General features: G+C 39.5%; 1 protein-coding gene across 4 annotated transcripts in view; it reads left to right on the top strand.

The window, feature by feature from the left end:
* The window catches only part of LOC129771216 (protein vav), a 297,434-nt gene that overhangs the window by 271,948 nt on the left and 12,118 nt on the right, over window positions 1–13,368 (top strand). For all 4 annotated transcript variants that reach the window (XM_055774642.1, XM_055774640.1, XM_055774641.1 and 1 more), the window contains 3 exons: window positions 2,486–2,602; window positions 4,529–4,705; window positions 4,779–4,981. In XM_055774642.1, coding sequence (XP_055630617.1) covers window positions 2,486–2,602; window positions 4,529–4,705; window positions 4,779–4,981 — 497 coding nt within the window. The remainder of the gene's footprint in view (window positions 1–2,485; window positions 2,603–4,528; window positions 4,706–4,778; window positions 4,982–13,368) is intronic.

Here is a 13,368-nt window from a genome sequence, read left to right as displayed (position 1 = left end):
GTTTAATTGAATGTTTTCTATCCATGTTACACTGTGACCAAATATGTTTCAACCAAGTGCTATTAACAGGTGGTTATCGAGTTGGAATTAACCACTGGTGGGCTTCCAGTATCGAGGAAAATGTGGAAATATCTAATCGTTACTGAAAATAATCTGCCAGTTCCTTTGGGAATTTTCAAAATATATTCATGTGAAAGAGTTTAATTGAATGTTTTCTATCCATGTTACACTGTGACCAAATATGTTTCAATCAAGTGCTATTAACAGGTGGTTATCGAGTTGGCATTAACCACTGGTGGGCTTCCAGTATCGAGGAAAATGTGGGAATATCTAATCGTTACTGAAAATAATCTGCCAGTTCCTTTGGGAATTTTCAAAATATATTCATGTGAAAGAGTTTAATTGAATGTTTTCTATCCATGTAACACTGTGACCAAATACATTTGGTTTTGTGGTTTTTCAATCAATCGCAATTAACAGGATAGCTTCAGAAGATTATTCTTCCCCATCAGTAGGATATTTCCGTATCCAATATTGTATGCGCCCGCAATCGATTATTGCTCAGTCGCCGAAAGTTCCGAGCTCAGAGAGTTCATTCCCCTCTAGTTTGCCTTCCAAATTGCCATTGTAAACCACACCTTCTCTCGATTCAATCACACACAAAAAGCATACTTAAGCGATATTCTGGTGGTGAGACACATTCATTTTTCGTGAGGACATCGACAAGACAACATCGTTGCCTAACGTGCTGGAGGAGGTGGACGGCGAAGGATCGACACATACACGCGCAGAACTCTTTTCGTTAGGATGCCATTCAGCATCGAGAAAGTTCCGGAAAGATCTAATCATTGCTGGAAAATAATCTGCCAGTTCCTTTGGGAATTTTCAAAATATATTCATGTGAAAGAGTTTAATTGAATGTTTTCTATCCATGTAACACTGTGACCAAATATGTTTCAATCAAGTGCTATTAACAGGTGGTTATCGAGTTGGCATTAACCAATGGTGGGCTTCCAGTATCGAGGAAAATGTGGAAATAACTAATCGTTACTGAAAATAATCTGCCAGTTCCTCTGGGAATTTTCAAAATATATTCATGTGAAAGAATTTAATTGAATGTTTTCTATCCATGTAACACTGTGACCAAATATGTTTCAATCAAGTGCTATTAACAGGTGGTTATCGAGTTGGCATTAACCACTGGTGGGCTTCCAGTATCGAGGAAAATGTGGAAATATCCAATCGTTACTGAAAATAATCTGCCAGTTCCTCTGGGAATTTTCAAAATATATCCATGTGAAAGAATTTAATTGAATGTTTTCTATCCATGTAACACTGTGACCAAATATGTTTCAATCAAGTGCTATTAACAGGTGGTTATCGAGTTGGAATTAACCACTGGTGGGCTTCCAGTATCGAGGAAAATGTGGAAATAACTAATCGTTACTGAAAATAATCTGCCAGTTCCTCTGGGAATTTTCAAAATATATTCATGTGAAAGAGTTTAATTGAATGTTTTCTATCCATGTAACACTGTGACCAAATACATTTGGTTTTGTGGTTTTTCAATCAATCGCAATCAACAGGATAGCTTCTGAAGATTATTCTTCCCCATCAGTAGGATATTTCCGTATCCAATATTGGATGCATAAAACCTTGTGCCTCCAACGTAACGCTCTCGTTTTCGAAGTTCTCCAAATATTCATTCATTCAGAATGAATTCAGATTCAACTTCATACAAATGATCTCTATATCAACGAGAGTCCTACGTCACCCTTGCGGTTATACCATAGATATAACCCACTTCCTGTTTTTTTGCATCAGAAATAATGTTTTCGTTCCTCTTTATAAGGACGTAAGAATGATATTGTGTACGCGGGTATGAATTAGCGTCAGGGGGGAATGGAAGTGTGGATTGAAGTTAGTTGAATGAAGAGGCAGATTTGTATTCATTAGTCGAGTCAGTTAAAATAACAACTAACTGAACTAGTTCACCAGTCATCCTCGCTAGTCAACGCTAGTTAATTCATTTTCTAGTCACTTTTTGTTGGCGGTCAACGCTAGTCAATTCATTTTATAGTCACTTTTTGTTGGCGGCGAAGCAGTTCTAGTCGAAGCGAAGCTGCTGAGAGTAGAGTCGATCCTCATTTGTCACCTTCGAAGATTTCGGGCCCTGATTGTTATAAATAGTTTTGGAATACCCAAATCGATTTATGCTAAAACCCATCAAAAAATGACTGAGCAATGAGTATTCGATATTGGACAATATCCGCGATTCGACCGACAGATGCTCAAAAGACATTACCCTACGTCATAACAATTTGTCCTCCATAAGCCGCGAATGCATTTAAGCATCAAAATTACTCGTTACTCGTTACTCTCGTTACTCTTATATCATTCCTTCAGCACATATGTTTACATACTGCGTACCCTTCACAAATAATATGTAATCGTTATTATATTTTTTTCTCTCTGTTATTTTTAGTCACACGATGATTTTCGTGGTCTAGAACGAGCTAAAGAAGCGATGGTTGATGTAGCACAATATTCCAATGAAGTTAAGCGCGACTCCGAACACTTGGTGGTTATACAGAAAGTGAAGGTATGAATAGACATGCTCTATATGATTTAATATGTTTTTTTAACAAATACAGTAGATCCCAAATTATCCTTGATATTGAGTGGCGAGGTCACCGCGGATAACGCAATGGAAAATTGAAAATGAATTGTAAACACGAAACAAAATATTTTAGAAAAAAAAAGACGGGTGGGTAACGGACGGGACATAACCGGAGAGACGTAGGACTACACCAAGGGGTGTCCATTATTCGAATATCATGAAGCACAGATCCCAGAATAATCAACTTTTCATGTACAAAATTACAGAAAAAAAATCAAAGGATAAAATAAAACTCAGCAAACACTTAAACGTTTAGATTAAAATACGAAAAAATCAAAATTTGTCGTGCAAATGTCGTGCGGTGCAAATGTTGTAGGAGTTATTGTTCAGCTGGCAACGAACACACACTTGATGGCAAGCATATCGTAATAGAAATTTACCGTCTGGTATCGTGATATAATTGGGATTTGCACTCCTTATGAATAACTGTGTTCTACTAGTCAAGTCCTTCATTTGATACCCTATTGATGGGGTTTAGAGAAAATATGTAATCGGCCATTTTGTGGTGGTGGTCATTTTGGATTTGCATTTTTCATATATAGCTGAGTTCTATTAATTAGTCCCTTTCATTTGATACCCATCTTGATGGGGCTTTGCGAAAATATGTAATCCGCCATTTTGTAGCGGTCGCCTTTTTGGATTTTCAAGATCATGAAATACACAGTTTTATTATGACTGCAGAGATGAATGTGTGTTCCAAATTTCAGATCAACCGGTCAACAGGAAAGGGGTCAAATTTCAATTAATGTGGTGCAGCGCCGTAGGCAAACATATTACATATAAACATACAAATATGTCACAGCTAAAAAAAACCGTTTCAAAGCTCCAGCATTCTATCAAATCGAGCGCGCTGAGCCACTCATTCACCCGGCGTGACGCTTCCACCGCTTTTAACACACTTCGATAGGTTCTCCTGCTCCATATCTCATTGAAACTCCTGTCTCTCACTCTTGCGGTATCGCACCGCATACATCCCCGGCAAATGCAGCGATATCTCTTATGCTGAAAATCAATTTCAAGATAGCGTCTTTTCTGCTTGGCGTCCGATGATAGAATGTGGCCAAGCACCACCATCGCTTACTTTACATTCTCTTGTGAATAACATATGGGAATTCAATTTCCGAATTTTCTCATTTTCGTTCAGTGTATTCCGAAAATTTGCAATTGTCACGTTCAGTTCAAATATGAATGACTGAAATATATGTCATATTTGTATGCGACCCCCATTCCTCTTCCAGAGAAGGGAGGGGTGTTATACCATCATAGGAAAATTTATTGTACTGTAAAATCCATTCCAAAACATTCCAATTTTGATTCCATTTGCTCTATTATTTTTCGAATTATGCAGAAATTTGTGTTGTATGGGAACCACATGCCAAATTTTGTTCCATTGGATTGAATTTTGTTCCATCGGATTTCAGACGATGTCAGAAATTCGTGTTTCAAAAAAAAAACCTCCACATGCCAAATTTGGCTCCATTTGCTTGATTTGTTATGTAGATAGTTGTGTTTCATTTGTATACCACCCCTCCTTATGGACACTCCGAACTGCCATAGAAACGTTTCGTGCCCCCTAAATTCTACACATGCAAAATTAGGCTGCATTTACTTGACTCGTTCCCAAATTATTCAGAAATTGGTGTTTCATTTGTATGGCAGACAGCGCACCCCCTCCCCCTTAAAGAAGGAGGAGAATTCTCGAACTATCATAAGAACTTTCCCCGTCCCCAAAAACCCCTACAAACGAATTTTCACGTCGATCGGTTCAGTAATTTCCATAGAATCTGAAAGACAGCCAGAAATCCATTATTGTAAATATAGATTAATTCGACTTAATTTGGTTTTCAGGAGAGCATTCTCGATCTGAATATGCCTAACGGTAATAATTTGGAACAGTATGGACGTTTATTATTGGATGGAGATTTACATATTAAAGCCCACGAAGATCAAAAAACAAAACATCGGTATGCATTCGTTTTTGAAAAAGTAATGATATTAGTAAAAAATTCTAATGCCAAAATTGGGGTATGTACTGTTACTCAACCTCACATACTTCTTTCAAATTAATATTTATATCATTTCTACAAATTATTTATAGGACGGTCAATATGTTTTCCGCGAAGCCCATAATTTGCAAGATTATCGTGTCGAGATCTGTCATTCACGCCGAACGCTGGGACGGGACGGGCGCCTAAAATATTCTCTGCTGCTTGCAAGAAAAACACAATCAACAGCCTTTACTCTATATATGAAAACGGAGGAAGAACGAGATAAATGGAAGCGAGCTTTTGATTTGGCGATGTAAGTATAAATTTTATAATTTGTCTACTAACAACTACTCGTCCATGTCACAGCTGTCACAATTAACCTTTACGTTCCGGTGGAAATTTTTTCGAAGAAAATATTATACGGGGATGCGTCTAAGACACAACCGCATTATTGACGTAGTAGTACAGAATTATTTTATACAATTGGTTTGTTCATCACTGCATCTAAAATTTTGGAAATTCCTTTGATAGAAGAAAGTAGAAAATATTTTCTCAGTTTTGTGTAAAGAGTGCGTGTGCCCATGAGCGCCCGTGGGATAATCAGAGACCGCCCGAAGCCGAACGATGACTGCCTGCTGATAAGATGGCGGAAGATGTGCCGGGTGCCCAGCCCACTTGATCGCTAAACTGACGATGCCCGCGTTGCTATGGGCATTCCACACATCTTCTCTCTTCTCGAAAAAAAAGGAATTGAATAAAAAAAGGCGCAAAAACAAATACATGTGGATTTCGTTTCAGTGTATTTTCCTTCACATAAAACATTTGAACCATCTTTAGAATGTATGAGCTAATTGATGACGTTTAACTAACAAAATATCGAATCGAATTCTGTTCTCCATACGGTCGTCCTGAGCCCGTACTTGTTCTGCGCGGTCGTCCCGATCCGCAGATAATTTTGCTTCCATCCCTACACACATTTTGAATTTTTTTCTTACGGTCGTCCCGATCCGCAAATATTTTTGCTTTCATTTTTACGCAGCACGGTCGTCTCAATCCGAACTCTTATCATTTTCATTTTTCTTACGGTCGTCCCGATTCCCAAATATTTTTACTTCCAGCACGGTCGTCCCGATCCGCAAATATTTTTACTTTCATTTTTACGGAGGTCTATACTTTTGCTAATTGATGACGTTTAACTAACAAAATATCGAATCGAATTCTGTTCTCCATACGGTCGTCCTGAGCCCGTACTTGTTCTGCGCGGTCGTCCCGATCCGCAGATAATTTAAAAAAAAAAGATATTTTAAAAATAATTTAAAAAAAAAATCGATTAATCGATTATTTGGGGGGATTAATCGTATCGAATAACAAACTGCTGAAAAGTATTCGAATAGCTGATGGACAATTAATTTCAAAAATCGGGGATCACTAAGAGCAACACTGAAAATATTCAACAAATTTATATTTTAGCAAAATTTAATCTCCAAAATTTTCAAGGAAATAAATAGTCCACAAATGATGCTGATCGGTCAAACCCTACGTTGTGTCTTAATTTTTTGTATTTTACAGGACATCCGACACTTTCCCGATCGAATCGTTGTGGATTTCGAATCAAAGCACGTTTTCACATTCAAATTACAGAGAAACATTTTAACGCATACTTAAACTTTATTTCACAATTAACGAACAATTGACATAATAGAGCTTTTATAACAAGACGAACTTAACAGAGTGCTTTATTCCTTACAACTAAAAGACAAACTATAGCACGATGAGTACAATTATCTATTGGATCGTGCAGTGCTACCAGACGACAAGAAAAATCTCGTCTAATTTTGAGGAAACACAGTCTTGAAATATTTCACAATCCAACAGATGCTATGCATGACCTTTTGCAGAACGGCAACCGATACGGAACAATTTTCACTAAAGAACACAGCTCTTACCGCTGGAAAATATGTTCTTCACATCCAGCTTGAAATGCGCTGGGCCGTCTTTGACATTTACCCGGAAACAAACAGTTTGAAACTCACGGAAATCGAATGAGTGGTAAGTATGGAAAAGTTCATTCGCCAATTTCTCCACTCCTAATTATATAATATATCACTCTTGTTCTTCTTCTTCAATGGCACTAACGTTCCTAGAGGAACTTCGCCGTCTCAACGTAGTATTACTTGCGTCATTTTTATTAGTACTTAGTTGAGATTTCTATGCCAAATAACACGCCTTGAATGCATTCTGAGTGGCAAGCTCTAGAATACGCGTGATCACAGTGCAAGTCGGAGGAAATTTCTTTGACGAAAAATTCCCCCGACCAGAACGGAAATCGAACCCGAACACCCGGCATGTTAGTTATGACGCTAACCACTCGCCCAAGGGAGCACCCATATCACTCTTGTATCTGCTTGGAATAATCATGGCGGAAAGAATGCAGCAAGCAATCGTGAGATTGCACGATGAATCCTTTTTCACTCTTCGACCTTCTTCATTCGGGACTGTGAGTGAACCTAACATAACAAAGAGTCGACAACAACATTCAAATCGATTTGAAAGAATCGTGCGAAACAAAATAACGAATATGTTAAAATAGGCTCAATCTGCTTGCATGTATGATTTTATTTCCCCTTGTACTCTCTTCCTTGTCAGCATTCAAGTGCAGCGTTGCCAATGTTCCAGTTTAATCCAGTCAAACAGGTCAATCCTAAAATCTTCTAGTTTTTAAAAATATTATCCAGTTTTATCCAGTTTTTCAGTTTTAACCTTTTTATGTAAAATAAATTCACAATATATAAATATTATCCCTCCCAGGTTGCCACAATAAAATATGTGTTTTTGATCTAAAAAATATCTTTTCATCTAGGTTTTTTTCTCCAGAAATCTGTATTGATATTTGTTTTAAAAATTATAAGAACAATTTTGAAAAATAATTTTAGCTTTAGTATCACTAAGTTTCAGTATATATCAAAAATAATTGGGTATGTTTATATTTCAATTTAATTAAATATTTCAATTAATTTATATCAGTCTAAAAGTAGATGAAGTTGTAGAAACAGTAGCTTCTGTTTCTACAATTTCAATATCGATGTAGATATTTTTTTTTTATCCAAAATATATATATTTTTTAAGGCTCATATGGCGTCAGCCTAACGGGGCCGGGAGTTCAATATTTCGACAATGTTTGCTTACAACTATGTTAGTAATATGTAACCGATTACTCGCGGTTGGCTCGAGGTTAGTATTACAAGTGTTCTCATAATTGGTATGTTGCAGTCTTCGATGCTCTGTACGTGTGCCCGACACGGGATACCTCCTATTGGGATGCAGCTGACCATTAATCAGCAACGCCCCCCTAGTCTGTACCCCATATCTAGCGTGGTGCGTCTTTCTCGACTCGAGGAATCCAGGATAGAATGGTCACTAGCCGGCGCAATCATCAGCTCGTGTAGAGTTGTCATAAGCGGTACAACCTTTGGCTCTTGTTGAATGATCAGTGGACTGCACAACCTTTGGCCCGTGTATCTGTAAAGAGTGTGTGTATGTATTGCCGCGACTAAGTAAAAGTTTATCGTTTGAATAGGAGGGATATGAAACGGGGACACAACGAAGGAAACATCATTAAACGTTGACATCGGCGTTTCTGAGGAACAGGTATAGATGAAGCAGAAGATCAGGATCACGGCTACCTAAGATATCCCGGACGGGGATATCCGATTGTCTGCCTTGTGCTCTCAGTACTATAGAGAGCTGAGATCGAGCAGCATGGAACCGGATACACGACCAGACAACATGCTCGATGTCGTGGTAGCCATCGCCACAATCACAAGGATTGTTTGCTGCGAGCCCAATGCGATAGAGATGCGCGTTTAGGTTGTATTTTTTTTTATTAATTCGTTTATTTTTGCAGGCTCAGTAACTTAAGTTTAAAGGAGCCGAATTCTTAAATATAATTTTAAAACTATATATATAAACAATTTTCTTACATCTATGGTTAGTAAGGTGGAAAACCGATTACTCGCGGTGTACTCGAGTTTAGAAGGGTGACATATTTTTAGGAGAAGGATGGGGTATAAGAAAACTGTAACAATGTTGATGAACACTCAATTCTTAAATCTGTTTGTATATCTATAGTGTTTTTACATTTCAACTTATTATACTATTTATAGCAAGGGGACGAATTACCCGCAAAGGAAGGAAAGGAGGGTATAAGGACATAGGGACAATCACACACGAAGATCGATAGCTTTAAGGAAAACATATATATGGGACATGTAATCAAGGTCTAACCGAGCCAACACATCTCTCACCGGCACATTGGGCTGTCTTCCTCGGGCCCGAAGGGAGTTTTCTAAATTCGATCTGGCGACCAGATACACCTCGCACGACCAAACAACGTGCTCGATGTCGCGATAACCTTGGCCACAAACACAGAGATTGCTGCTGGCAAGATTGAAACGAAAGAGTAGTGCATCTAAAGAACAGTGATTGGACATGAGTCGGGAGAAGGTGCGAATAAAGTCCCGACTCAATTCCAGACTTTTGAACCACGGATTGAGGCTAACCTTAGGGATAATCGAGTGAAACCAACGGCCCAATTCATCTTCATTCCACTTGCGTTGCCAGTTAGCGATGGTATTTTTGCGGACTAAAGAATAAAATTCATTGAAGGCGATTTGACGCTGATAAATATCGCCTTCAATTGCACCTACCTTTGCTAATGAGTCAGCCCTCTCATTACCCGGAATTGAGCAATGAGAAGGGACCCAGACAAAGGTAATGACGTAACAGTGTCTGGATAAAGCACTCAAAATTTTTCGTATTCTCTCAAGGAAGTACGGCGAGTGCTTTTCCGGCCTCACTGAACGGATAGCTTCGACAGAACTAAGACTATCCGTTACAATGTAATAGTGTTCAACAGGTCGTGAGGCGACGCTGTCCAGCGCCCAATGAATTGCTGCCAATTCAGCAATATACACTGAGCAAGGATTCTGAAGACTGTGTGAGGTGCTAAAAAATTCGTTGAACACTCCAAATCCTGTGGACTCATTTATAGTGGACCCATCAGTAAAGTACATATTATCACAATTGATACCCCTATATTTTTCATCGAAGATCGTTGGAGCGATCCTCGATCGTTGGTAATCTGATATCCATGGATATCTTGCTTCATGGACAGATCAAAATTCACAGAAGAATTGATGTAGTCAGGGAAACAAACACGGTTGGGAATATACGAAGAAGGATCAACTTGCATGGAGATGAATTCATGATATGAACTCATGAATCCGGAGTGAAAATTTAGCTCGATCAGCTGCTCAAAATTTCCGATCACCAATGGGTTCATGACCTTACACCGGATGAAGAACCGAAGAGATAATAATTTGAAGCGATCTTTTAGTGGGAGTAGGCCTGCCAAAACCTCGAGACTCATGGTATGCGTTGAGGGCATACATCCCAACGCGATACGGAGACAAAGATACTGAATTCGCTCGAGTTTAATGAGGTGTGTTTTGGCAGCTGATTGAAAACAGAAACTGCCATACTCCATCACTGAGAGAATAGTTGTTCGATACAACATTATAAGATCTTCGGGATGGGCTCCCCACCAGGTGCCGGTAATTGTACGGAGAAAGTTTATTCTTTGTTGGCATTTTTTACTCAGATACCTAATATGGGCCCCCCAAGTACATTTGGAGTCGAACCAGACCCCAAGATACTTGAATGACATAGCATGAGTGATCGGTTTACCCAAAAGTTGAAGCTTTGGTTTTGCTGGTCTATGCTTCCTAGAAAAAACCACCATCTCTGTTTTCTCCGTGGAGAATTCGATCCCTAGCCCAATGGCCCAGGTTGAAAAATTGTTCAAAGTATCTTGTAAGGGTCCTTGCAGGTCGGATTCGTTTGATCTTACGACAGGCACCACTCCATCATCTGCAAGTTGTCTTAGGCTGCAATTTTGTGTAAGGCAATTGTCGATGTCGCTTACATAGAAGTTGTACAAAAGGGGGCTTAAACATGAGCCCTGGGGGAGGCCCATGCGTTTAGGTTGTAGTGATTGGACATAAGCCGAGATATCACGCGAATGAAATCACGACCTACATTCAATCCCTTGAACCATGCACTCGTCGAGACCTTAGGGATAATCGTGTGTAACCAACGACCGAACTCATCTTCACTCCACATGCGCTGCCAACTTACGAGCGTATACTGACGAGGAATGTGGAAAAATTCATTATAAGCAATTTGCCTTTCAAAAAGTATGCCTTCTAAAGCGCCCACCTTAGCTAGCGAATCGAGCAATGAGAGGGAACCCATGCTAAGGTAATCTTGAATAATTTTTCGACCAAAACACTCAATAGTTGTCTTATTCTTGTTAGGAAATAAGATGAGCATTTATCAACTTTCATTAAGCGGATTGCCTCTATTGAGCTGAGACTGTCTGAAAAAATAAAATAGTGGTCGATGGGCAATGTTTCAATGATCCCTAATGCGTAATATATCGCACCCAGTTCAGCGACATACACGGAACAAGGATCTTTGAGTTTGAAAGAGGCACTGGAATTTTCATTGAAGATGCCGAAGCCAGTGGACCCGTTTATGAATGAACCGTCAGTAAAGAACATTTTATCAGATCTAACTTTCCCATATTCTGCAGAAAATATCGGCGGAATAGAATCGGAGCGTAGGTGATCTGGGATTCCATGGATTTTTTGTCGCATGGACAGATCAAAAATGACAGAGGAATTGCAGAAGTATGGGAAGCAAACTTGGTTGGAGATGCCTGGTGAAGGGTGCACGTCGTGGGTAAGGTACTCATGGTATAAAGACATAAAACTTGACTGAGGAGTCAGTTGGAGTAGATTTTCGAAGTTATCAATCACCAATGGATTCATGATCTTGCAACGGATGAGAAATCTGGAGGATAATTTTGTGAACCGAAGAGTAAGCAGGGGTACTCCTGCCAAAACTTCGAGACTCATCGTATGTGTCGAATGCAAACACCCCATTGCTATACGCAAGCAACGATATTGTATTCTCTCCAGCTTGAGAATATGAATCCTGGCAGCTGATCGGAAGCAAAAACTGCCATATTCTAACACTGATAATATCGTTGTTTTGTACAACTGGATGAGGTCTCCTGGATGGGCACCCCACCATGTTCCGGTAATTGTTTGGAGAAAATTGATTCTTTGCTGGCATTTCTGTTTCAAATACGCAATGTGTCTCCCCCAGGTACACTTAGAATCAAAATATACACCCAGGTATTTGAAAAATATAGAGTGTTGGATCGTTTTTCCGGATAGGTAAAGCTGGAATTGGGCGGGTTCGTGCTTCCTAGAAAAAACGATCATTTCAGTTTTCTCCGTAGAGAATTCGATACCCAGCTTGAGGGCCCACGTGAACAGATTGTTCAGGGTATCTTGCAACGACTTTTGCAGAACGACGGGATTAGTACCCGTGATGGAAATAACTCCATCGTCTGCAAGTTGTCTCAACGTGCAGTCTCTAGTTAGACAATCATCCATATCATTGACGTAAAAACTGTACAAGAGGGGGCTTAGGCAGGAGCCTTGTGGTAGGCCCATAAAACTGTAACGAGAAGATTTCGAGCTGCCATGAGAGAAAATCATGTGCTTTTCTGACAGTAAATTGTACAGGAAATTATTGAGAATTGGTGAAAGTCCACGATTATGAAGTTTCTATGAGAGAATTTCCATGGAAACTGAATCAAATGCCCCTTTGATATCGAGAAAAACGGAAGCCATTTGTTCTTTGCGAGCAAATGCGATTTGGATTTCAGAAGATAACAGCGCGAGACAATCATTTGTCCCTTTACCTCGGCGGAAGCCAAACTGCGTATTTGACAGCAAATTGTTCGTTTCAACCCACTTGTCCAAACGAAGTAGAATCATTTTCTCTAACAATTTACGAATACAGGATAACATTGCAATCGGCCTATACGAGTTGTGATCGCAAGCCGGCTTGTTGGGTTTCCGTATGGCTATCACTCTCACTTGTCTCCAGTCATGCGGGACAATATTCAGCTCCAGAAACTTGTTGAACAAGTTCAGCAAACGCTGTTTTGCCAAGTCGGGAAGATTCTTCAACAAGTTGAATTTAATCTTGTCCGACCCCGGAGCTGAATTGTTACATGAGAGAAGAGCAATTGAGAATTCCACCATCGAAAAATTCTCATAATCGCTTTGAAGTGGAATGTCGCGTACGACGTATTGTGCAGGAGCGGTGTCGGAGCAAACCTTCCTTGCAAAGATAAAAATCCAACGGTCAGAGTATTCCTCACTTTCGTTTGTATGGTTCCAGCCACGCATTTTCCTAGCCGTATTCCAAAGAGTGCTCATAGCGGTCTCCCTTGACAAACCATTGACGAACTTCCGCCAATATCCACGCTTTTTTGCTTTAATCAAACCTTTTAGTTTGGTTTCTAGAGCTTGGTACTTTAGAAACCATTCCACTAATCCAGTTTTCCTGAATTTTTTGAAAGCGGATGATTTTTCAAGGTAGACCTTTGAACATTCCTTGTCCCACCAAAGTGATGGAGGACGACGTCGGAAAGTGGTAGCCGGTACACGTTTCTTTTGCGCTTGAAGTGCGCTTTCGTAAATCAAACTCGATATAAAGTTATACTCTTCGAGTGGAGGAAGTTCATGCATTGAAACAATTGCTTCAGATATTATTTCCGCA

Source organism: Toxorhynchites rutilus, chromosome 2 (genome assembly GCF_029784135.1).
Source record: "Toxorhynchites rutilus septentrionalis strain SRP chromosome 2, ASM2978413v1, whole genome shotgun sequence".
Classification (NCBI taxonomy): Eukaryota; Metazoa; Arthropoda; class Insecta; order Diptera; family Culicidae; genus Toxorhynchites; species Toxorhynchites rutilus.
The sequence above is the reverse complement of the archived record's forward strand: the minus strand, read 5'-3'. Positions and strand labels throughout refer to the sequence as shown.